The 26,225-nt window shown below is 37.5% G+C and overlaps 1 protein-coding gene across 3 annotated transcripts in view; it reads left to right on the top strand.

The window, feature by feature from the left end:
• The window catches only part of AATF (apoptosis antagonizing transcription factor), a 101,482-nt gene that overhangs the window by 20,145 nt on the left and 55,112 nt on the right, over window positions 1-26,225 (top strand). For all 3 annotated transcript variants that reach the window (XR_011423031.1, XR_011423032.1, XM_005597556.4), the window contains exons 5-8: window positions 14,217-14,331; window positions 15,519-15,720; window positions 16,240-16,404; window positions 17,750-17,833. Coding sequence is in view for 1 of the 3 variants with exons in the window: in XM_005597556.4 (XP_005597613.1) it covers window positions 14,217-14,331; window positions 15,519-15,720; window positions 16,240-16,404; window positions 17,750-17,833 (566 nt within the window). In the remaining 2 variants the exon portion in view is untranslated. The remainder of the gene's footprint in view (window positions 1-14,216; window positions 14,332-15,518; window positions 15,721-16,239; window positions 16,405-17,749; window positions 17,834-26,225) is intronic.

Genomic DNA, 26,225 nt, shown 5'->3' on the forward strand with positions numbered 1-26,225 from the left:
CATTTCCCTTTGTGTATAGAACAAGAATTAATTAGGCTGCACTGCAGGAAAAGTTTATGGCTATAATTTATATAGGATGAATTTCTTTTTAAAGAGACAGCATTGTTTTGTTATACCTATATACATATAAGTGTGTATGTAGAGAAAGTGTTTTTTTCCCCTTAAAGCAGTGTCTTTGAGCTTCTGGAGTAGACACTCATTTTTCTGCCTAATGCGAGATGTTGGTGGAATAGATGCTTTTTATAGTGATTGCTTTCTGATCAAACTGGTGATTTTTTGTTTCTTGTTTTTAAATTCACTGTATACTAGTGAGCAGCCCTCAGTTTCAGATTTTCATTTTAGACATTGGTCAGACTTGTCTGGTTTCCAGAGCTTTGTATTCTTTTGGTCTCTTCGAAGACTTAGGATTCTGCCTTTTTTAGGGTCTTGTTCATTCAATTAATGTTTTCATAATCAATGCAAGTCAGAACTTGCAATTTGTTCCTGATTTGCACATTAAAGAGCTCCATTAATTAAGAATCCTGGTGTTTGGCGTGTTCCCGCAGGCTCTGTGCATTATTTACATGGTAAAAGTGCAAGATGCAAGTTTCTCAGTTGTAGTGGCGATTGCAAGTAATCCTGCTTTTCCTTTCTTTCTTCTTTTTTTTCTTTTTGCTTGTGAATAACAGTTATATTTGCAACTCATTGAAACTCCTTAGGGATACATTGTACCAAAATAGGAACAAGTGATCCAAATGAGAAGGCGGCAGTGGAAGAGTAGAAAGTAAATCCTTTGTTTGAAGGGAAAAATTCCCCTGGAAGACAGAATTTGTGTGTTTGGTTTTTGTTGGTTGTTTCCCTTGGCTAAGTATAGGAAGTGTAATAGTTGAGTAATATTGAGTTGTAATTCTGTTTACTCTGAATTTGCAGATTTTTTTCTCTCGATAATAGTGGTTGTACGGATAAATGAAGTTGCCTTTCATAACCCAAATAACCCCAGAAATTGAGACAAACATATCCCTATGCTTATGTCAAGTAAGCTGTTTCTGGTTTTGAGTTGCTTTTTCATGAAATCACTTTCCAGAGGGTTTGGGTTCTGTTACTATTTCTTTTGGAAGCCTGGTGTAAGCCATCTTGATGTGTAAGAGGGTATAAAAGCAGTTGGAACCATGAAATCAGATCACTGGTTCAGCAGGTTCCTCCTCTCCAATGTTAACCATGGCTAATGCTTACCTACTCATAATGTATTTTCTTAATAGTAGCGAGTGTCTTTAACAGCATCTTTAAAAATACCATGAGAAGCTGCAAAGCATTTTTCAAAAGAGTAGAGACATTTTTTCCCTGATATTTATGAAACTAGTTAGGGATTTTATGGGAATTAGTTTAATTTGTCCTTATGCTCTTCTATTACGATACATATATACATAAAATCTTCACTATAAAGAACGTATAAACAGTATACATGTGTGTAAAAGAAAAAGTAAAAGTTCTCCCACTTTCCCAAATCCCCATACCTCCTTCTCAGAGAAAACCATGTGGGGTATTCTTCCAGGCATTTCAATATGTCTATATTTTCTTCCACTATTTATATTTTTCCATGAAGTTTTAATGGAAGTTTGACAAGGAGAGGAGGTGGGTGTGTGGGTGTGAGAAAAAAACATAGGCTATAATGTTACTTATGAATTATCTTAGAGAACATCTATGTCATGATAACTTTAAGATATAATTCTCTCTTGATTATTTTTAATTATTATATTGACCCCAAATAAGTATGCTGGTATGATTTGCTTTGAAAATTTGTTATCCTTGACTTTAGCTTGAGTTCTTTGGTAATTTTTAATTACCTTTCATATAATATTGATTATTTTGCTTGGTGTTCAGTCTCAAATCTACTGGATTGTATTTTTCTTGGGGCAGTTGAGTAAATTTGCCTCTGGATAAAAAATGCTACTATTTTGAGAAGAGTTCTTGCTAGCTATTTATACTATTTCCTGTAAGAAAAATTTTTATAGGTAGACAAGCTGTTCAGACAGTCTTAAAGATTCTTACATCCTAAAGATGGTACATAATCTGTGCGACGTAAATGTCAGCAGTGGTGAGGGTTAGCGGGAAGGGCCGAGACAAACATTCCAACTCAGCTAGTTAGAAAGCATTTCTGGTATTCAGTAAGGCTTGTAAGATCCTAGGAACGTGAGTGAAAAGGAAACAAGTGCGACATTTTGAGAATCAGGATTATCAGTTTGCTTCTATCTTGGTATTTTTACTATGCAAGTACAATGCTAGATGCCAGTATACTCTGAGAAAAATAGCTCCCAGTTGTTAACTGTGCGCCACTCCCCAAGCACAGTATTAAGTTCTTTACAAATGTCTTGTTTAGTTCTCACAGTGACCTGTGAAATAGGTGCTCATGACTGTGTTGTACGTGGGAGGAAATCCAGTCTTGGAGAAGCTGAGGAACCAGGTCACAGAGGCAAAGCCAGTGTGGAAAGGGAGGTCGACCCTTCATAACCTCTGCTCTTGGCCATACAGCCCAGTCACTGTGCATGCAGTTTAACTCTTCTTTCTGGGTTTCTTTTTCTTTTTAAAGAAAATGTGAAGGAATAAAGAAATGGAATAAATGCCAAAGCTTAAAGGAATGAAGGCAGAAGAGATGTGGAGATGAATTTGTTGTAAAACAGGAGGCTTAGAGTGCAAGTAGTAAATTTATCCTTCCATTTTTCTGAAGACTTTCCTGCACACTGTTTTTTCAGTAAGAGAGCTAGAGGGGCCCCAGGAGATCAGCTGATCTGGTCCCTCTCCTGTAGGCGGGTGAGACCTTCTTAAGTGATAAAGAAATAGATAAGTAGATTTTTTTTTCTTACTATAAATGTACTTACTCATTTTATAAAATTTAGAAAATGGCCATGTGAAAGTAAAATAGTCTTCCCTGATTCCAGCAGCTACAGCTAAGTACTTTTAATATTTTGGTATATGGTATATGTGTCTTTTCTAATTTTTTCTTCTTCCTGTAGATGTGGAGTTAGAACAAAAATGGAACCATATTCTGTATTCTGTTTTGAAATGTTTTTTTCTATGTAGCAGAGATCATGAATGTTTTTCCGTGTCATTAAATATTGTTCTACAGCATTATTTTTAACGGCACCATAGACTTTCCATCATATGGATGGTTTAACCAGTTCTCTATTGGACATTTGGATTGTTTTGTTTTTCATTTTTATAAGTAATTCAATAAACATCGTTGTTACTAAATCTTGACTCACGTCCATGATAACTTTGTTGCATGAAAGAAATTTCTAGATGTGGAATTAGTATGTTTTCTAAGAATATACAGAATTTTAAGGCTTTTGATCTGTATCACCAAGTTGCCCTCCAGAAAAGTTGTATCAGTTTACGTTCTCACCTTCCCTATGTGAATGTTTTCCCTTATCCTTGTCGACACTGGCTATCATAATTTTGTTTCGTCTTTGTCACTTTGATAGGAAATGATTTCTGCTTATTTTAATTTACATTTCCCAGTGTTTAATGAGGGTAAACATTTTTTCCCTTACGTTCGTTGGTCCTGGGTGTTTCTTTTGTGAATCCTACAGGGAAATTTTTAACCTAGTTCTGGGGATGGGTGCTCTCCTTGTCAATCAACTTTATGGCCGCCTCCAGTGTCTCCTGCTTTTATTTCAATATGTTTCTTGTTTGATTTCTGTTGACAGGGAGAATTACATCTACCTCAGAAGACCTCTTTGTTTTCTTGAATGACTTTATTTAATCTTCATTACCTTTTAAAAAAAAAATCATAAAAGTTGGTACTAAAAATATTTTTTTTCAAACAGTACTGACCCCTGCCCCTGAACAGTACTGACAGTACTGACATATGTAACCTGGATTGTGAAAGTCCTTTTTTTCCCCATTCTTAGTAGTGCTCTCCAGAGATTACCATTTTTAACAATTTGTTGTGTATCCTTTCAGATACTTTATGTCAATTTAAACTTTTTTAAACTATAAATGAAATCATGATTTCATTTTCACATGTTATTGAATATAAATATCTACCTTTCCTTTCTTTAAAAAAAATATTTTGCTACCTTTGTTTTCTTTTTCGTGAGGTAATTTAAAGTGAATTGCAATCATCATGCCATTTTGCCTCTAAATACTTCGTAAATGGCTCTAAAAAGTAAGGATGTTTCTTACATAACACTATCATCTCACTTAACCAAAATTACTTCCTAATAGTCATCTAATTTGTCCACTCCATATTGAGATTACTTCAGTTATCTCAAAAAAGTATTTTATGGTTTAGTTTATTCAAACCAATTCCATTTATACTTACCCTTTTCAACAGCTACACAGAAAGTTATCTGACTAAACTAAATTAATTTAACCAGTCCCCTATAAATGAGCACTTAATGTGTTTGCAACTTTTACCTATTATAAACCATGCTAAAAAGAATTTTTTTTACCTGCCTCTTTGCTTTCTTAGCTGATTATTTCATTGGGATTAGTTTCTAGAAGTGGAGTAGCAGGGTCAAGAGGTATGCATGTATAAAACTTGGATATGTTTTGCCGGATTGCTTTCTGGATATGCTGTGCTCATTAAAGTCTTATCAGTTGTGTATGGAGAGTGCCTCCTTCTTACATTCTTGCCAGCACCGAGCATTGTCAGAAAAGATCACATTGTTTTGTTTGTTTTGTTTTTTTAGAGAGGCTAAGCATCTTTTCTGATTTATTTGGCCATTTGAATTTTAGAAACTATTAATCCATTTCTTAACATTCTCTTTTTGAGATCAAGCAAATATTCCCTTATTTTGTCTTACTGGACCTGCCTTCTGTCCACCTGATTTGGGCTTCCTTTAGTTTCTCCACTCTGTTTTTCAAGTGTGGAAACCAACTTTGGACATGACGTTTTAGTAAGCCTCACTAGTATTTTTCTCATGTGGTGGGATTGGGGAGGGTGGTTTTGTCTTTTTAGTACTTGAAAATGTCATTACACTTTGTTTTCCAGATAGTTTTGATACATAACCCATAAGGATACATTGATCTAGAAATGAAAAAATGTGCAGTTGTTTTTAAGCTTGTAGTAGTGTTTCATTTCCTTCATCTGCATAATGGTGACGTAATAACAGTATCTATCTCAAAGGATTGTTAGGAGGATTTGAATGAGTTAATACATATAAAGTGCTTAGGCTAGTGCCTGGTACTTAGTAGGTCCTCAGTAAATCCTGTTAATCTTGATAGTACAGTCTGTTCTTTTCTTTGCTTGCTTGCTTGCTTGAGGAAGATTAGCCCTGAGCTAGCATCCGTGCCAGTCTTCTTCCACTTTTTTTTATATGTGGGTTGCTGCCACAACATGGCCAAGGAGTAGTGTAGGTCCATGCCTGGGATCCGAACCTGTGAACCCCCGGTTGCTGAAGCAGAGCATGCTGAACTCAACCACCACACCACGAGGCCAGCCCCAGTACAGTCTTTTCTTAGGCTGTATCTCTATGGCCGCAGTATTTGTTTCTCTCCTTTTAAAAGGGTTATGTAAATAATTACTAGTACTGTCCTTACAGTTAGTTTGAAGACTTGAAATGCGCACATAAAAAGTACCTGCCCAGGAAATATTAGGATCTGTTTTTTTTTTACCAGTTATTCATTCAACAACTGGAGTCTACCAGACCAAGCACACCGGGGTGAATAGTTCATGGTCCCTGCCTCAGGGAGCTCCTAGTAAGGGATGGAGATAGGTACACCACTTTTAAAGCATAAGACATCGTTTAAGCAGCTTCTCAAAGTATTTCATTTTGGGTTGGCAAATAAACAGTGCTAGTCTTACTAAATTCAAAGAAACACAAAATAATCTTTTATTTTCCGACGCTGTTTTTCCATCAAAGTGGTGATAATTACTAAACCTTAATGAGTACGAATTGTAACATTTGTAAGTTCTTATATCTGGTAAAATGGTTTCGAGTCTCTTAGGAGTTGTCTGTACATCTTACAGTTAGTGTCTTCTAATATGGAAAAATTTGATTACTTTGCTTCTGTTAACAAAGGTCAGTTTGTTGAGGATACATAGTTATTGAAGTTAGCAACATGCAGTCCACATTTTGTTTGCTTGTCGGCATTTAGATTTGAAAATGATAGTGTAATTAGATGTTCTGTCATGTGTCTTAGGAATCGTTTCTCTGGAACTGAAATATTTGTGGAATACTTTTTATGGCCAGGTGACGTGTTGGATGGTAGAATGACAGGACACGGTCTCTGTTCTCCAGCGCTTACAGTGTAGTGCCATCAGACTCACAGTTCAATATAAGTGCTGTAGCAATGATATGAATGATGCTGAGAGAGGAGTGATGAACTCTGTGCGGGAATCTCCGTTTTTGGAGGAGCTGTCTCCAGACCCAGACTAAACGGAGAATCTGGGCACTTGCTTAGGAACAGTTTCACTACCTAAGAGGCTGTTTACTTAGAGACTTTTTAATATGAAAGGATCAGGCTATCTTATATGGAACAAGAGGGTTACTTGGATTGTGGTTCTAATTTTGTTTTAAATGTTTCTTTACTTCAAAGTTTACTTTAAATTTTAATAGTATTTTAAATTATAAAAGTAATACATGCTTATAAAATATTCAAACAGTTCAAAAGTGTATCAAATAAAAATGAATGGGTCCCCACTCTCCCTGGGTAACTCCTGTTAGACAGTTTAAACAATTACTTGTAAATAAACTTGGATTTTAAGTACTTTGTATTCTAAGCATTTACTCTGTTTAAAGGGGAAAAATAAATGTCCCTTTTTAGGAGAGTACTCCAGAGCAGTGGAGGTTGTCTGGGAACTGTGAAGTGGAAGGTAACTGTAGTGGATTTCAGGAAGTACATTGATCAGTTAGATTGCTGTGTCCTATAGGGCTTTTTAAGGATTTATTGACACACTTCATCAAGGTATTTGAGAGAGTATTCAGGGAAACCTAAGAAATTCTGCAGTTCTTTTCCCTTCCTTATAAATTCATGCCTGGTCAGAAATTACAGCTTGAGTGGGATGTCCCTTCACAGAACTCAAATGCACACTATCTATCATGTTACTTAGTGTGGCAGTAATGTAAAATGTTAAGGGTTTTTTTCTTTTTGTTTCTTTCTGTGAAGGGGCTCACCCAACATATTTTATCGTATGTCTCTTCATCTCTCCCTTAGTTCACCTTCCACTTACTCCCCCAATTCCCCACATCGTTCTCTTAAGAGGAAAAAATAAGTTTTGTCCACCGAGTCCTCTTTCTTATTTGATTTAATATGTCTTGGGTTGAATGTTTCTCACAAAAACACTTTGCATTCAGAATTAGCCTATCAAACCGTTTCCTCCACAGGCCCTCATAGATTGCGCGCCTTCTACTGTGGTGCCCTCTGAGGTGTGAAAACCCAAGTCTGCTTTCTGCTTAGCTGTCATGATTTTAGAATATAAGTCCCCACGCTCTGCTTTGAAAAGTGATCCTGGTGGTTATTTTGTACCATTAAGAAAAATTCGACTTTAGGTCCACAGACCCAACCAACACACTGGGGTAGAGCTCCTTATGCTGTTCCAGTTAAAACCACGGTCCTCAGGATGGCTCATCCATTTATCTCTAAATGTGGGAGTGCATGCACACACGTGTGAATGTGTGTACATCCATGGATGTATAAAAATTCTAGCTGGACACACACTCAAAATGATAGCAGCTCATCCATGAGGCTGGTGGTAAGGAATCTGTAACCTGCAGTCCTCTTTCTTACTGCTGATGCCATTCTGCTTGGGGAATATAGAACAAGCCCAAACAGTGATACTGACAGAATTCGGAATTATGATACAGTGGGGCCTTCACGTAATTCTTTGTTGAAGAAGTTAGGGCCTAAATGTTAAGGCTTATTGTTATTCTGAGTTGATAATCTCTGCCTTGCTTTAATAATTTTTCCTCATGCCTGGGTAGCCCGCGAGTTGCACAATAATCACTCACACAGCTTTGTAATCAATGCCCAAAGTAATAGGATTCCTCTGGCCACCGGCAATTAATAAATTTGTGTCTTTTTTAAAACACTAGCAAGTCGGGCCTGAAATACGACTGACTGGCTCTCCTCATTTGCATATTTATTGCAGTGGAAAAATTCTTACCAGATGATTGATGCTGAGCCTGCCTCTTGAATTCCAAGCAGCACATTATTATGAAATGAAAAATGCCGGCCATACAGTTGATTAAAGTTGAAGACAGTGGAATCGGTGTTTTTTAAGATTGTGGGAGAATTAAAGGCATATTTTAATAGATGTTGACAAGAAGTGAACTAACAAAAGCAAAGCAAAGGATTTGGTTGAAAAGATTTAATCAAACGTCTTTCTTGGGGGATTAATTGCCGGGGATGACTAGTGCAAGTGGCAGGCTTGTGTGGATTTGAATGAAAAGTATTGTTCTCAGGCCGATATCTCGTGTGTCATTTTGACCTATAGTTTAGCTCTAGTTCTAGAGTTACTTTTGAAGGAGAAAAAAAATGCTCTTGTATTCTGTACATTCTAGTTCAATATATTTATCTGGGGTAATAGGAATGTGGGAGTTTATGTATCCTTGTACATAAATAATTGTATGTTTGCATATTTATTTTTAAAATAACTGTATAGATATTTAAACACTGATAAGGCAAGCTTTATTTTACATTATGCATTCACTGTTCCCGTTCCCCCCATCCCCTTGCCAGAAGTTTTACTTATTGGTTTATAATCTAATTAATGTACTGTGTGCCCATGTCCAAACTCATTCTCTGCCTACAATTTTGTTTATGTCGAACAGCCTAGATGAATCAGGGGAAAAAATAAAGCTGTTAGGTGAAAATGGTTTTTAGATTGGTGACATTTTATATATAGAATGCTTGCATATGGGTAGCATGTAAATGAATACTTAATACAGGAATCTGTGAATACTAGTTCAATCCTAGCTCTGTAGATCAGTACAAGCAGAGTTTAAGATTTTCAACATGTGAAATATGATTTTTTGGTAGTAATATATGTTCTATTTCTACAGCATTTTTAAATTTGCAAAATACCTTAATGTATAAAAACATATTTATTGTTTTTCACCTTAATGCTGTGAGATAAACAAGCAAAGGATTATCTGCATTTTATAGATGAGAAAATTGAGACTCAGATTAAATTGGTCCACTCAGTATAGAATGCCTGGTCAGTGATAGAGTCAGTTAGAATGGGGGGCTCCCGACCCTTAGTGGAGTGCTCTTTTCCTCTATTCTCTTGGAAAATTATTCCTAAAGCTGGTGCCCAGATGCTTAGGATGAGTCTTGGTAATACGGTGAGGCGTATGTCCTTCTTATTCTCCTCTTAAGGGAAAGGCCTCTGGAATGGACCACGTAGGACGAAATAAACATATGTATCCTTGACAGTCTCCATTTGTTTTGTGGCCACATGCCAAGAGGGGGACACAAGAAAGTATATTCGTCTGCTGCTTTTCTCAACTGTTAACTCTGACAGTAATTGGGAGAAAAATTGGAGGTGAATTAGAAACTGTTGATTCCATTCTCTTCATTATTCAGAGCATTGAACAAATAGAGTTCAGCCCTATGTAAATGATAAAGGGGGATTGTTTTGTTTTGTTCTGTTTTTTGGCTGGGAACAATTCACTGTTGGATTTGAGCCCGCGGGAGGGAGTCTTTCCCCACTCTTGTCAGCTGTGGCTTTGAGGAGGCCTACCGTAGCCAGCAAAGGATTGCCCGTGGTCTCTTCAGGCTTCCCATAAAATCTTACTAGAAGGCCCTAATATTGCAAAGAAATGGGAATTGGGTTCTGTCTTCTAAATCTCTTTGCAGGAAGTTGTCCGTGTATTGGCCACCAGTGACTTTATTTTGATAAACATTTTTTTTTCTTGGTGGTTAGAAGCACAGAATTGCAGATTTCATCTCTGGTAGGTCTCCTGACACTTTGATGCATGGTGGTGCTATCCCTGAATGGAGCTTAAATACTTCAGGGCTACTTTCTGACTGGGTGAAGGGGTGTATAAAATGAGAACATATGAGAGAGTATTAACAGAAAGGCACACTTTGATTTACTGATATTGGCTCTCTGTTTTCTTGTTGGATTGATATGCTGTCTAATATATCTGCAATGGATTTTTTAAAACTGACTTGAACAAAATAAAAGGGCTTGTATAGCTACTTGAAAGTAGCCCTTAAAAGTAGTAGTCGTCTCGTTGGATGTTTTCACAATTCTTGGTTATGCTACGTGTTAGAGTCAAATTATGACTTGCTCGTCGGGGGCAAGAAGCTATAAACATTATAGAGTGCTTTGCAGCTTCTTCCCTGCATGGTTCTTGAGTTCATATTTTAGATCATGGACACATGATACCTAGAGGAAGTAAGGGACAGGCACTTGCTTTTGCTGCGCTATGTAATTTTTTATTGTGGTAAAAAACATGGCATAAAATTTACCATCCTAACCGTTTCTAAGTGTATAGTTCAAAAGTGTCAAGTATATTCACATTGTTGTGCAACCGATCTCCAGAACTTTTTCATCTTGCAAAACTGAAGCTCTATATCCATTAAACAACAACTCTGTATTTCTTCCTCCCCAGCTCCTGGCAACCACCACTACTTTCTGTCTCTATGAATTTAACTACTCTAGGGACCTCATATAAGTGGAATGATACAGTATTTGTCTTTCTGTGACTGGCTTATTTCACTTAGCATAATGTCCTCAAGGTTCATCCATGTTGTAGCATGTCTCAGAATTTCCTCCCCCCCCCTTTTTTTCTTTTTTGAGGAAGATTGGCCCTGAGCTGACATCTGTGCCCATCTTCCTCTGTTTTATGTGGGATACCTGCCACAGCATGGCTTGATAAGTGGTGCGTAGGTCCATGCCAGGGCCACCAAAGCGCAGCATGCAAACTTAACCACTACACCACTAGGCCGGCTCCAGAATTTCCTTTCTTTTTAAGGCTGAATAGTATTCCTTTTTGTTGTTGTTCATTTTGACTAGAGTCAAGACTGAAGGATTATAGATGATTTCTTCTATATAGAGATGACTGAGATGGTAGAATTATTTATTATACCCTGGTCTTGGGATTTTTAAAAGTATTTTTTTAATTGTGGTAAAATACACATGACATAAGTTTTTACCATTTTAACCGTTTTTTTTTTTAAAGATTTTATTTTTTTCCTTTTTCTCCCCAAAGCCCCCCAGTACATAGTTGTATATTCTTCGTTGTGGGTCCTTCTAGTTGTGGCATGTGGGACGCCGCCTCAGCGTGGACTGATGAGCAGTGCCATGTCCGCGCCCAGGATTTGAACCAACGAAACACTGGGCCACCTGCAGCGGAGCGTGCGAACTTAACCACTTGGCCATGGGGCCAGCCCCCCCCATTTTAACCGTTTTTAAGTGTACAGTTCAGTATCAGTATCAGTATCAGTAAGTACATTCACATTGTTATGCAACCATCACCACTGTCCATCTCCACAACTTTTTCATCAAGTAAACTGAAACTCAGTATCCATTCAACCATAAGACCCCATTCCCCGCCTCTCCCCAGCCCCTGGTAACCAGTATTCTATTTTCTCTTTCTGTGAATTTCACTATTTTAGGTCCCTCATATCAGTGTAATTATACAGTATTTGTCCTTTTGCAACTGGCTTATTTCACTTAACCTGATATATTCAAGGTTTGGTCTTGGGAATTTTGAAGATAACTTTGCAAATGCAAAATTGATTTCTGGCTTCACTTTGAAAAATGTGGACTCTGTCTTTTAAGATGTAGCCATTTCTAGAAAAGGAGGTGAAAACAGTGGTTAAGGCTTGCGTAGAATTTTGACAAGATGAGATCTCTGCATTTTTATGGGCTTCCTTCCAGGTATTAGTAGTATCTTTTCTATTTTCTTAAAGTTCTTGCTACAACATATACTTTCAGAACCTTAGTTATTATGGGATATCTGTTTACAGTTCTCAGCCCTTTCTCAAATGATCATTTGTGGTAACCTAAAATTTGTGGATATCATTTCTATGTTTTGCTGTCCTCATTTCTTTAAAAATTTTCCATACATTTACATAATTTTGCATTGTTTTACTTACACACTTAGCACATTTAGACTGAATAATTCTTTCCTTTAAAATTGTTACATGTTTATTCTTCTTTTTCTTCTTGCCTACTTTTCATCTTGTTTATACTTAATCCATTTCCCAAAAACTGACAGACCAAATAATAATTCTGTATTACTTTTTTCTTCTTCATGAGAATTACCTTTTCATCTCCATATTTGGTGGAAAGTTTTTTTGTTTTTGTTTAAGATTCAGAGCAACAAGTTGAGAATCTTGATTTGGAATGCAAGGCATTTTGGATTTTGGGGGTAATATTTATGTATTGAGGTCCTCCCAAGTGGTATGGGTGTGTACCGATTAGAAAAGGATTAGAATATAGAACTTAGGAAAGATGTGATCAAGGGTCTTATGTTATTTTAAACAAGGAGGTTGTATTTATATAGCTTATATGCAGATTACTGAAGGAATGCAAAGTACTTATTGGGTCAGACCCATCTGAGAAGGCTTTCTCAGGTAGGTTAGTTCTTAGCCTTATGTTGAAATATAATGCTCTAGTATGATAGAGAGAGAGAGCTTGTCCATCTCATGTGTTGGGGTCCCATTGATGAAACGGGTTGGGATGTAAAATAGTGAGGAGGCTACTTACGTTGGGAGGGGTAGAAGCAGAAAAGATAGAATGAGACTCATAAAACATCACTTAAACTGAAGTTTGTGTGGGATGAAGTTAGTGTGGACTATAAAATAAAAATGAAAGTGGGGATAGCTGAATGAAAGTAGGGATGTTTGTGACGTGATTACAGTTACTTAAGAGAAGGAGGGAAGGAGTGACAGAAGCGTGGCCAGAGATAAATGGACCACTGTTAGTGATAATAAGAATGGGAAATACAAGATTTAGCAACTGATTAAATATATAGAATAAGGGCACCAAAATGTCAGTGATCTCCTATGAAAACACATTAAACTGAGAAGAGGAAGTCAGACAAGGGAGAAGTATTAGGTAGGAAGAAAAGAGTTCTGTTTCTGACATGGTATGTTTGAAGGAGTGATGGAGCATCCATGTGAAGATTTTCTTGCAGTTGCTGGAAATGTGAAAGTTTGATTATAGGAGAGACGTCTGAGTGCTGTCAACACGTGACTAGTGATTATCAGTGTCTGATTAGCCCCTTTAGTAGGATGATGCTGATGAAGAAGGTGAGGCTCTGTTCTCAGAGGGCCAGTGTTTATTCTGAAAGTTCTTAGCCATAGACTGTAGACTTAATCCTGACCAGCTTTATTACAAGTATATCCTGTTGGCTATAGTGAGAACATATTCTCAACAGGCAAATTTTTTATTTTATTTATTTTTTTGCTGAGGAAGATTTGTCCTTAGCTAACGTCCATGCGATATTCCTCTGTTTTTGCTTAAGGAAGATTAGCCCTGAGCTAACATTCACGCCAGTCTTCCTCTGTATTTTTGTATGTGGGACACTGGCACAGTGTGGCTCGTGAGTGGAGTAGGTCCGCACCTGGGATCCAAACCTGCAAACCGGGGCCGCTGAAGCAGAGTGCACAGAACTTTAACCACTTGGCCATGGGGCTGGGCCCTTGACATACAAATTTTTAATATACAATTCACTATAAACAGTGAGTCATTAACTTGGGTTTTCATACGTGAATAGAAACTTTCCATAAGGATGTGTATGGAAAGATTGAATGAATGAGGTGGCAGCTCAAACCAGAGGCAAACAAGATATCCTGGGAGAGGCGGTGGTGGTAGGAGGGATCCCAGGACTAAGTTGTGCTCTTTAGGAGAAGAGAAGGAATTGCTTAAGGGGTTGATCGATAGAGGGATAAATCCAAGAAGTTGGTGGGTAACCTGTAAAAAAATACCTGAGAAACTAACACCAAAGGAAAAAAAATGATTGGTTATGATGACAGGCAGCAAAGGATTTTGTCAATCTTACTAAATTTAAGAACTCAGAATTTATTGCAGACACTTTTCTAAGCACCTTACCTGTTTCCTTGCTCGTTCCTCGCAACAACCATATGAGGTGGCCACTGTTCCTGTTTCCTTTCCGGGAGCGCCTGTTTCAGAGAGTTCTTGGTCCCTGCGTACCCTGTGCCCGTCATGTCCCCCTCACCCTCAGCCAGAATTGCTCAGCAGTCATGAGTTCTAGGCATTGCCTACTTTGGAGAATTGTGGATGGTCACTTGTTCCTTCTCTGTGCTTCATTTCCCAGGTCACAAGGCACTTAAAGCATTGTTGAGGTCACTGGTAGATCTTCAAGAAGAGTTGCTTTTCCAGTACCCAGACACTAGGTATCTAGTAGATGGGACAAAGCCCAAAGTGGAAAGGTAAGGAGGGAATGGAACTATGGAGTCCCTAATTTTCTTTTCATCTGAATAGTTTCCCATTATTTTTGAAAAAGAAAGCCAGTCCTTTCCAGGCAGGTATCAGACTTATGTTAGTAAAATAGGAAGAGCTTCTTACATTTAATTGATGGCCAGGATGGCATATAAATTGGGAATTCGGTTTTGGATTTTTATACTTACTTGTGCCTAGTTCTGTTTGTGGGCTTCAGCAAAAGACTTGCCTTCTCTTTAGAGCTATTGAAATTAGTAGATGAATGCACATTTTTCAAATTAGTGCTTAATTAATGTTTATGAAGCACTTCGTCCCCATTCGTCCCCATCCCATGGAATCACTGGTCACAACCATCTCCTTTGCGTGAGGGAAGAAGCAGTTATTTTGAAGGGTGGAAAGATTTCTGAAAACAGCAGTATAAACCTTTTTCTTTACTGAAATTATCACCTTGGATGAAGAATTGCCCGTTTATTTGAGCCTGATGTGTGTGGCACCCACTTGCTGTTTTCCCTTGGTCTTATCCTTTCCTCCTTTCTTTTCTACTGAATCAGCTGGAGGGATAAAAGGTAAACTCACATTTATTGAGGACCTACTATGTGATGCAGTCAGTAATCCAGTGAGTGCAACTGGCCATCTGGTTGGAAGTTGCATTGCTTTCTCGTCGCATGTATTGCAGTTTAACAGTGACTCTATTGCTTCCCGCTTTGAGTGGTCTTCCTATTCAGCTTCTCCTCATTTGGCTCAACTAACGTTATTCAGCTTTCCTGAACAACTGGTTACAGGGAGACACATTTCCCTTATTGATTTGAGGATTAAGGTCATAAAAGTATGATTATGTGTTTAATTTTTAAAGACCTTCTTGTAACAGTATGGGCCTGGTTCATATGCATTTCTAATAATGTTTTTACAACCTCATTTATTTTTACGGTTTGCTTACCTTTTAAAAAATATTTTGAAACCCATTATTTTTATATTTATTTGAAAAGTTATATGAGTTTTTGATTGACCTCATGAACATTCTTTTCAAACCAAAAAAAGCCATCCTCCCATCTACGGTGTTATTTAAAATGTAGACAGAATAGGGAAGGCCTAAGTACTCTCAACTTCATGTGAGCCTAGCTTTTTATTTAGGTAATGTTTATTTGCCTTGGATTTAATGTTCTTACTGGCTTTCTAGTGAAGAGGAGATTTCCAGTGAAGATGAAGAGCTGGTAGAAGAGAAGCAGCGGCGGAGAAGGGCCCCAGCGAAGAGGAAGCTGGCGATGGATGACTATCCCGGCTTCATGGCCAAGCGCTTCGCTGACTTTACGGTCTACAGAAACCACACACTTCAGAAGTGGCATGATAAAACTAAGCTGGCTTCTGGAAAACTGGGCAAGGCAAGTTTGTGTGTGTGTGTGTGTGTGAGATAGGTTGTGGCACCCTGAAGCAGTTATAAGAAATTGGAACTATAGCTTATTTATATGGATGATGTCATGATGTAATGGTAATCAGTCATTTCTGTAGAAAAATTTACTGAATTCCTCCCATTGGGGTTTATACCATTCAGATATAGGATTTTAACTATATTAGAAAGAATATTCTATTCTAGAAATTGTGGCCTTGTAAGCGTTCAAGTGTTGGAAATACAAAATACTTTAAAGAAATGGATTTTAAAGCAATTATTATTAAAGGAGCAGAAGTTAATCTCTGGGTATAGGAAAGTAGTATGACCTGCTTAAAACTAATTTTTTTCTGAGAACAATTATAGCCATTCACAAACTCAGTCTTTAACAGAAAGTCCCTCCTGAAAGGAGGGTTGTCTTTTTCTCTGCTGACACAGAAAGATAGAGAAACCAATGTAGCTGCCTTCAGCACAGACTTTCTGCATTATCTGACATGGTTAATGTTGTTTGCAGGGTTTTGGTGCCTTTGAACGCTCCATCTTGACTCAGATTGATCATATTCTGATGGACAAAGAAAGATTACTTCGAAGGACACAGACCAAGCGCTCTGTCTACCGAGTTCTTGGCAAACCTGAACCGGCGGCGCAGCCTGTCCCAGAGAGTTTGCCAGGACAGCCGGTAAGGACTCTGTGACGTAGGGTGATTATGGGGAGCACTTTCTAAGAGGCTAACTGAAAAATCTGATCACTTACTTGTGGTATAAGGAGTTAGTGAAAGAAAGGAAAACAATACTATATGCTTTACTAGATTGTTGAGAAACAGAGTATGTAGGAGAACATTTATGAAAAATGGAGCTGTTATTAACTTGTGTATAGTCTTCTCTAATTTTGAGTTTGATATGAGTCTGGTGATGGAAGCATTCATAATCCAGTTTTCTAAATTCAGTTTTAAACCTGTTTCTTTAGAAATGTCAGTAGTGGAGCAAGTGTGTACTTCAGGCTTTCCGTTGGATGTTTAGATACTCCAGAAAAGGATCCAAAATTGGAATAATCAGGTTTTTTTGTTTAAAGGAAAATCTTTTATTTATAGAAGAAATATATACTTAATAAATTTTTTTAAGTTCAGAAGAATTTAAAATGAGAAGTAAAATTCCCCCTAGTCTGAAAATTCCACTCCTCGGATTTAATCAGTGTTCATAGTTGTAACAAGCTTTCAGGTATTTTCTATTCATATAACAATGTACATATACATAAAACACATATACACATATAAAAATATGGTTGTCTCTTTTTTTTAACTAAATTGGATGGATATGTATGTGTGTGCATAACTATATAAAATATTATAAACTATATTTAAAATCTTACAACTTTTTAAATTTAATATATCCTAGACACATTTCCATATCATTACGAAGAGATCTGCCTCGTTTTTCCTGATGGCTACAGGGTATTCCATTGTATGGATTTGTATTATAATTTATTCAAACAATGGATATTTATGTTGTCTCTGGTTTTAGAAACAATTCTAAGGGAAACATTCCTGAGCATTTATATTTGTGTATTTGTGTGACCATATGGATAGATTTCTTGAAGTGGAAATGTTAAATCAAAGAGAAGACGCATTTTAAATCCTGATAGATGTTGCCAAATTGCCTCCAAAAATACTGCATTAATTTCCAGTCCCACCAGCTCTGGGAAAACACAGCTGTATTTTCCAGTACTGAGTATTGCCAGTTTTAGAGGTGAAAAATGGTGTCTTCTAATTTTAATTTGCATGTATTTAATTAGAATGAGGTTAAACGTATTTTTATATGATTATTGACTATTTGTGATTCTTTTTTTGTGAAGTGCCTATTAATATTTTTGCCCATTTTTTGTTGGACTATTTTTGTTCTTTGATTTTGAGAGCTCTTTATGTCTTAAGGAAAACTGTGCTTTGACTATTATACACATTATTTATAGTAGCCACCATACTTTGATAACCCCATTGGGCTCACTCTTTCCTCTCTTCTCTGGTATAGGAGATCCTTCCTGAAGCCCCTGCCAATGCTCACCTGAAGGACTTGGATGAAGAAATCTTTGATGATGATGACTTTTACCACCAGGTGTGATTTTTACACTCTTTTGTTACAAATCAGGCTTTGGCATTTTAAAACAGCTAATAGAATTCTCTGACCAAAAGGTAGCTTACTTTGGAAGAAGGATAGAATCAGACAGGGAGTTAGAACTCCTGTGTTCAGAATTGACTTACTGTGAAGTTCTGGATCTGTTGCTTTTCTTCTGTCTTATATTTTTCCTTTTGAAATGACAACAGCCGCAGCTACTTTGTTAGTTGCTGCAGAGTGTAAATTATCTGTGAAACAGTTTCAATTTCTTTGAGTCAGATGGTTACTCTTTCTCAGCCATTTTTGATAATGTTAATGGAGGACTTTTTGTTAGTCATTTGGTTTCTTGTCCTATTACTATTACATTGGGATATGGAGCTAAAGGGCTGGGATCCCAGAGTTCTTGAATTGCTCTTGTAGTCCTATTACCTATTAAATCTCTTGCCTTTAATGTTTTTTGGTGCCTGTTCAAATCAGTTAAGTATGTCTGATTGTCTGCTACTGTTGATTATAATAATAGTGTAGTGCTTTGAAGACAGAAAGAATTGGTAGAAGTTGAGATATGGCTCAGTTCTCAATATCTCTTCACAAAACATCCCCCAGTTCTTTCCCTGACATTATCATCTGCTGGCATGCTGCTCTTTTTAATGATTCAGGTGACTGTTAAGGTAGACTAAACATTTGGGCTGTTCTAAAGAACTGAAATAATTTCCTGTAATCCTGGGTCTCCTGATAAGTCGTACTTCTTAATGAAATGTACTTGAGGACGTACTCTTTCTAGCTGTGGAGAGTTGAGGGTGCTGTTCAGCAGTGATGTGCCAGTTTTTGTTGAGCCATTATTGATCAAGATAATATTTTTTCTCTGCTGAATTTTTAGTATGATAACTTTTGCCAAAAAATTGGCAACTGTTTATGAAGGTTTAGCCATGACAGCTGTATTATGTGTATGGAATATGAAGGAAGGAACTTAGGAAAATTACACTATAAAGCCAGTAGATCAGGTGATTCTGTATAGGGGATGCCTCTATAGGCTTTGCCCTAAAAAGAGAAAGAGACTTTCTATTAATGTTTCCATCCACTCAGTAATATTCCATAAGATGATTGCGGTAAGTCTTAAAAGTAATGATGAGAGGGTGTAGGAAAGAGGATTGGTGTGGCCTCAGGTGTTCCTAGTCAGAGGTCCTGATTCTTTTTTCCCTTTCTTCTCTTATTATATCAATTTGTCAGAAGAGTTGGGAACTCTATTTTGTTCTAGAGCGTCTAAAGAAGTGCCCAATATGGGATATTAATGCTATGTAATTATGTGAGATCCTGGGAGACAATCAAAAATGTTTCAGTCTTCATTTAATTGAAGTGTACATTGTTCGATGGAAAGTGCATCATAAATTAAATAGGCTTAATAAAATAAACTGAAATTACTGGGGAGAAGTTGCTTCCACTGGCAATCCTTAGTCTAAAAGATTTTTTTTTTTTTTGCCTGGAGGTCTGTTTAAAAAGAAATAGCATTACTTGATTGGCCCTTCAGCCCAATTAATAATTTTAACTTCGATAAATTCTGATTTCAGAGTTATGACTAGTCACATCTTAGCTTTTCCCCTTGCTGGTTAATTGGGGTGCTAGGGTTAATCTAAATTAAAACTTAAACTAATAGAGGTCAGCAAGGCAGCTGAAACACCTGAGTGAAACAAATGGGTCTGCCAGGCGCAACTTTATCTTGGCTGTTTCCCAAGAGGGAAGTGGCAGCAAATTGGAGTTGTTTCAGCCTTCTGTAAAGGTGAATGATGGGTGACACTTGTTAATGTACAGCATCTCCGGAAGCATTCCAGATTGCTTTGCTGCTGTACCAACTGCTGCCATCCATGCACAGTCAGTAGGAACTGGACCAGTTGCCAACATCTGGCAGCACAGCAAGGAATGGGTGCAAGTCTTGAAACCCCGCGGATTCTAAATATGGTGCTTAGAACTGTGCGGCTTTAATCACTTACCAGTCTTTGGCAGCAGGCTACGACAGCTTATCCTAGCCTCGTACATCACATCCTGGCATCTGCTGAGCCGCCAGGCAGCTGCACATTCATTTTCTTTTCTTGCCTTTTCTCTTTGCCTCCTATTCCTCCTTTTCTTCCCACTCCCCCGCCCCCCACCTCCCTTCAGTTTTCCTCCCCCTCCCCAATATGCTTCTTGGGGGAGATGATCTGTAAAGATTACTGCTTCATTGTGTGCAAGTAATTGTGGCAATGCCAGGCCCTTGACAGACACAACGTAGCACCTGTTCTGCTGACCTGGTTAATTTCTTCTGTTGAGTGGGATTTGCCAGAGATTGGAGCTGAAGCCAATTCAATGATAAGGCTAAAGAAAATAGCTGTATGTTTTCTGTCACCTCCCAATTAAATTGGCTTCATAAAGTGCTTTCCTTTATTTGTCAGGGTAGTAAGCCTGAGCTAAGTGTTGCATTCAGAAGTGGTACAGTGTATTACAGTGGGCCTGTGAGTTTTCGTTTGTGTGTTTTTTTTAATGTGGTCATATGGAAGAGCTGGGTGGTGAATATAATACATTTCGCCTCCTTTTTTTGTAAACCATACTCGAAGCCAAACTGTTTGGGTCTATGTTTTGTAAGGAAGAGATTATAGCCACATTGAATTTTAATGTTTCATTGTAAGGGTTTAAAGGCTTACTTGGTTAATTCAGGTGTCACAAGGCTGTGTAAATGTCCTAACTACTGAGATGATGTTCGGGTCAGAACACCCAACACACACACACTCTCTTTGTTTCATAATGGGCCTTCAGTTACTACAACTTTAAAAATATGTCTGTATTGTTTAATAAAAGATATATATGTATATATGTATGTGTGTGTGTATATATATACACATATACATACAGAGAGAGAGGCACTGAAGAATGTCAGATATCATAAGTAATCATATCATTTTTGAGCTGAGAGGAACCTTACAAGAAACAATCCCTGAGCAGTTAAGTACCTTCCCAAAAGTCGTATAGTAAATGGCCACACTAGTACTTGAGCTCAAGACTTCTTAGACCAAGTCCTATTCTTTCCATACCTTTATTTCTTAAATATTTCATTCTTGAGCCATAAAAAGACTTCATATAGTATTACAGTTTTCAGTTTGTAAATAAATAAGCCTCATTTTCTTAGAACTGGAAGAAATATTATGTATGTTAGAAAGTAATTTTTTTTCCTTAGAAGGCAAATGATTTATTGAACTCCTGTTTCTTAACAGTTCTAATTAAAAAAATTAGCTTTGTAGTTGTGTTACTGGTTTGTTTGGAAACTGGAATTGCTGAAAGCTTGAAGTATGCCCAGTGGTGAAGATTTTATGAGGGGAACTGTTCACCTGCTACAAGCATTGCAGTTTTACTCCCAAATGGAATTAGTTTGCGTTTGGCCTATTTCTTGTCAAAGCTCAATTTAAAAGACAATTTCATAAAACATGAAGGCTGTAAATGACCATGAAGGATGAGCCATTTGGAAATGTTTTCAGTATCTACTTTTCATTTTCATTATCCTATTTGCTACTTTTTAACATTAAGTTCTTTTAAGAAGTGTTGTCTATATCACCATTTAAGGTTTTTCTTTTGTTTCAATTTGCTTTTTTAAACCATTAGTTGATCTTTGACTTGCTAAGCCTGAGTTCTTAAAGAATTGAGGAAGGACTGACATTTACTGAACACTAGTTATGTGCCAGCCCCTGGGCTACTAAGTAGATAGGTACTAGACATACATCTTTATTTAATCTTCACAAGATTTCCATATTGAGATGTGACTGCACTTAGCAATGAGCTATATAAAGTGACTAGTTTTATTTTTTTCATATTCCAGACCTCAGACTAGTTTCTTGTCACCTCATGAGGTATTTTGTTCTGAAAGGACTAAATTGAGCTTAGCTATTGACAGAGCGATACCTGGATTTCTAAGGGTTCATTAGGATTTTGTCTCTTGCTCCTAGCTCTGTTTAGTTTTGATCTGTTTTGTGCTGTCACGTTGAGTTTAACCAGGAGTGTCTAGAGAAAGGCATAATAGGGTTTGCTCTTTGGGTGACACTTTGATGGGTTAAATTCCTCCTTTCATTTGCCATCGGGACGTGTCTATAACTGACCTTGCCACATGCTGGACTTTTGTATCCAAGACATTTGATAATGCCATAAACAAGTAATTACTAATTCGATAAACTATTAAAAGTCAATAATGTTAGGAAATAGAGAAGAGGCAAGCTTTCTGACAAGACGGTTTACCTTAGTTAAATCGGTGAGTGGTTAATGTGGACAGTTACGTGGTGGCTTTAGTTATACGCATTTAGATCTTAGTGTAAATAAGAGATATCTGAAGCCATTGCTATGGTTAATGGCAATACAATATTCTTACTGTTGGCATGTATCTTTCCAGTGGTTCAGTTGATGGTTAATAAGGTGTTTTAAAGTTTGATTTGAACCTGCTCCTTTTAATTAGTTGTTGGAAAACAGATACCTACTGTTAAGAGCAGTATTTTGTTTTTAGTTTTACTTTAAAATGTTGCTGTTACTTGAGATGTGGATAGTGTTCCTTGAAAGTTTGATAAAACTTATTTCGTTCACATTGACCTGTATGGTGATTTTAGAGAGGATATATATATGAAGTACATAAACTTGGAAACTGAAATTATGATTAAAGAAAATCAGAGAATTAATCAGTTAGGTTTCTTTGGGCATAGTAAAGGTGTTAAAAAAAAAAAAAAACCCCAAACTAAATACCAATGTCCAATTAAAACCCCAGGTTTAATCATTATAGGATTATTTTATGTACCATGTGTAAGAATTGTATTTGAAATGCATTCTAGTTTCTTTGCTGCCATTGTCTATCCTCAATGCTTAGACCCAAATACGGCACCAATATTGGTATTTGACTGCTAGTGTTGGCTCACTATTGTGGAGGCTGCACAGAACAGCAGGCCAAAAGCCACATTTTAAATGCAAGGTCCAGAAATTTCATCGAACAGCAGCGTCAAGGGAAGCTACACACCACTGGCTCTTGTTTCTTTCGGTTTCCTTGCTTTAAAAAACATCAGAGCATGACTTCAGTACTACTTCCTTTAAACAAAATAAAACCTCACAACAAAGCCTAACACAGTACATTTTATGGAGCCAGCTAGGAAAGAGATAAGAATTGGCTTAGAACTATTGAAGAAACTTTTTCAAACACAAGTGGTACCTCGGGAGTTTACTAGGCAAATATGTGGCCCACATTGCCTTTTCTGTAGTAATAAGCAAAATGTCAGTCGGCTGAGTATAAATTAAACACAGGATACCAGCAGTATTTTAGTAGCCCCAAGTGAAGAATTTGGCACCCCTCAAGAAGTGGGCAACACTGCCAGTTCACTAAAGTAGGGATGATGTCTTCTTATTAAATCATATTCAGTGTATAGCTTCTTTAAAGTAAATTATAGGGACAATGACTTAGTAGGGAAAGGAGAAGTTAATAAGCATCTTTTAAAATTTACGTATATTGTGGATCTAGAATAGAACAGAATTGCTTTAAAGCTAGATAGCATCTTTGAAGATCGTCAAGTCCAAACTCTTTTTACAAACTGGAGCCTAGGGGAAGTAAATGACTAGCATAGGATCACCCCACTAAGTGAGTTAGGACATTGAAGACCAAATGTCCTTGCTCCCAGGTTGATTTCCTTTCCAGCATATTATACTGCCTTTTGATCTGACATATTTAAAAATCCTTTTGAGAGTTTCCTTTTCAGGTTTATGTCTGTTTAGGAAATTGGGGATCCAGTGTATCTCTTTGCACTCTGACAACTTACATGTATCACTTTTGTGCAATTATCAACTATTATACTAGATGGTAGGTTTATACAGACGAATAAGAAAATCCCTGCCCAAGGAATTTGTCGTCTAACAGGAGTGAGGTTCTCAATTTTGTAAAGTCACATAACTCCTCTTAAAGAGTATGACTTTAGTAAAATTTAAGTGGAGAAAATAAATGGTGAAAGGGAGCAGTCAGGTCCGTGATATAAAAACATATGTGTAGTTCTCTGTATTTGTCTTACCACAAATATACCTCAAGCATTTATTAGCATACTGGTTTTCCCTCAGCATACACCTGATCTAATTCCTAAAGTCATTTCTCAATAACTCTAAAAGGCCCTAAGAGATGCTGTTAGATAAAAACTCTGGGTAATATAAATTCCCTATTTTCCAAAAATAGAGTCATTGTTAGAAGCCAGATTGACATGCCAGTAGCCACTGAAACTTATTTCAGGTTAAAAGAGCCTTCAGAGTGGTGATGATTATTTCATGGTTCCTTTTGCGGTGGCCTACTTCTGTGTATTTCTGAAATTTTCTATAGTAAAAAGTTAAGGAGAAGAAAAGCCATCAGGTTTCTTTCATCCTTCCATTCATTCATTCAACAAATATTTGAGTACCCACTACAGTCACACGCTACCTAATGACATTTCGGTCAACAACGGACCACATATATGACAGTGATCCCATAAGATTAGTACCATGTAGCCTAGGTGTGTAGTTGGCTATACCATCTAGGTTTGTGTAATGCATTCTATGATGTTCGCGCAGTGACAGAATCGGCTAACAAAGCATTTCTCAGAATGTATTTCCGTCGTTAAGCGATTCATGACTGTATTTATTGAGTAACTGCTGTTCTAGGCTGTGCTGTCTAATGCAGTAGACACTAGTCACATGTAGCTATTTAAATTTAAATTTTAATTAAAATAGAATAAAGTTAAAAATTCAGTTTCTCAGTCATACTAGCCACATTTCAAGTGTTAAGTAGCCACATGTGCTACCATATTGGACAGTGGAAATACAGAACATTTCCATCATCACAGAAAGTTCTGTTGGAGCTCTGTTAGGGGCTAGAACAAAGCACAGTTGTGCTCTCATGAGCATTCGTTCTAACTTAGAGGTAGGATGAAGTGGGGAAATAGACTGTGACCCTGCAGTAGAAAATGATAAAACTGGGTATGGGTGAAGGGTGTACTAGGGTAGGGATGGGATGGTTACTATTTTTATCTAGTACATTCAGGGGGTAAGGTGATGTTTGAGCAGAGACTCTAAGAAAGTGAACAACAGAGCCATGCAGGTATCTGTTGGAAGAGTGTTGGGGACAAAGAGAATGGCAAGTGCAAAGGCTCTGAGGCACAGCAGAGGCTAGTCTGTTCTAGGAAGATCAAGGAGACCAGTGTCATGGAGGTGGAGTAGGCAAGAAAGAGTGTGATAAGAGAGAAGTCGGAGGTCATGGGAGGCCAAGTCCTGGAGGACCTTGTAGGCCACTGTAAGACTTTGGCTTTTACTGTGACTGAGGTGGGAAACCACTAGAGGGTTTTGAACAGAGGAGTAACATGATTGCACTCATATTGTAAGAGAATCACTCTGATGGCTTCATTGAGAATAAACTATAGGGAGACAAGGTGGCGAACTAGTCTAACTGCCCTGGCCAGATTCCAGGAAACCAGTTAGGAGACTCCAGTGATACGTCATCCAGGCAAGAGATGGTGGTAGCTGGGACTAGGGTGGTTTTGGAGGGAGTGCTGAGAAGTGGTTGGATCCTGAATTTGTGTTGAATCTTTAACTGACAGGATTTGCTGTTGGGTTGCATGTGGGGTGTGGAAAGAGAGGAGTCCAGGATGACTTTAAGGGTTTTGGTCTGAGGAGTTGGAAGGATGAGTTGCTATTTACTGAGATGGGGAAAAACAGTGAGGGAAGCTAGTTTGGAGGAGAAATCTGGAGCTTGATTTTGTTTATATTAAGGTCCCCCCCCCAACCCCATGAACCTGTGTTGGCTTTAATTATGTTATTCAAAATCACTTATTTTAAGTTTAAGATACCTCTGAAACATTCATATGGAGTTGTTGAAGAAGTAGTTATATATATAATTTTGGAGTTCATGGGAAGGTCTGGGCTGAAGGTATGAATCTGAGAGCCGTCAGCACATGGATTGTCTTTAATACCCTGAGACTGAATTAGATCACCTGGGGAATGAAGGGAGAGAGAAAAAGACAAGAGATTCAAAGTCTTGGGGCATTCAAAGGTTTAGAGGTTGGGGAGATGAGGATGAACTAGCGAAGATGATTGAGAAGGAGCAACCAGTGGGGTAAGAGAGAGTAAATGAAGAGTGATTTCCCAGGTTCCATGTAAAAGTCCTTGAAGAAGGAGGAATCCAGTATCATCCTGATACCAAAACCAGGCAAAAACATCACAAGGAAATAAAATTACAGACCACTGTCTCTTATGATTATTGATGCAAAAGTGAACAGACTACCAGTAAACTCAATCCAGCAACACATAAAAAAGATTATACACCATGACCAGGTGGGATTTAGCCCAGGAATACAAGATTGGTTTAACAACAAAAATCAATTAATGTAATCTA

Source organism: Equus caballus, chromosome 11 (genome assembly GCF_041296265.1).
Source record: "Equus caballus isolate H_3958 breed thoroughbred chromosome 11, TB-T2T, whole genome shotgun sequence".
Taxonomy (NCBI): Eukaryota; Metazoa; Chordata; class Mammalia; order Perissodactyla; family Equidae; genus Equus; species Equus caballus.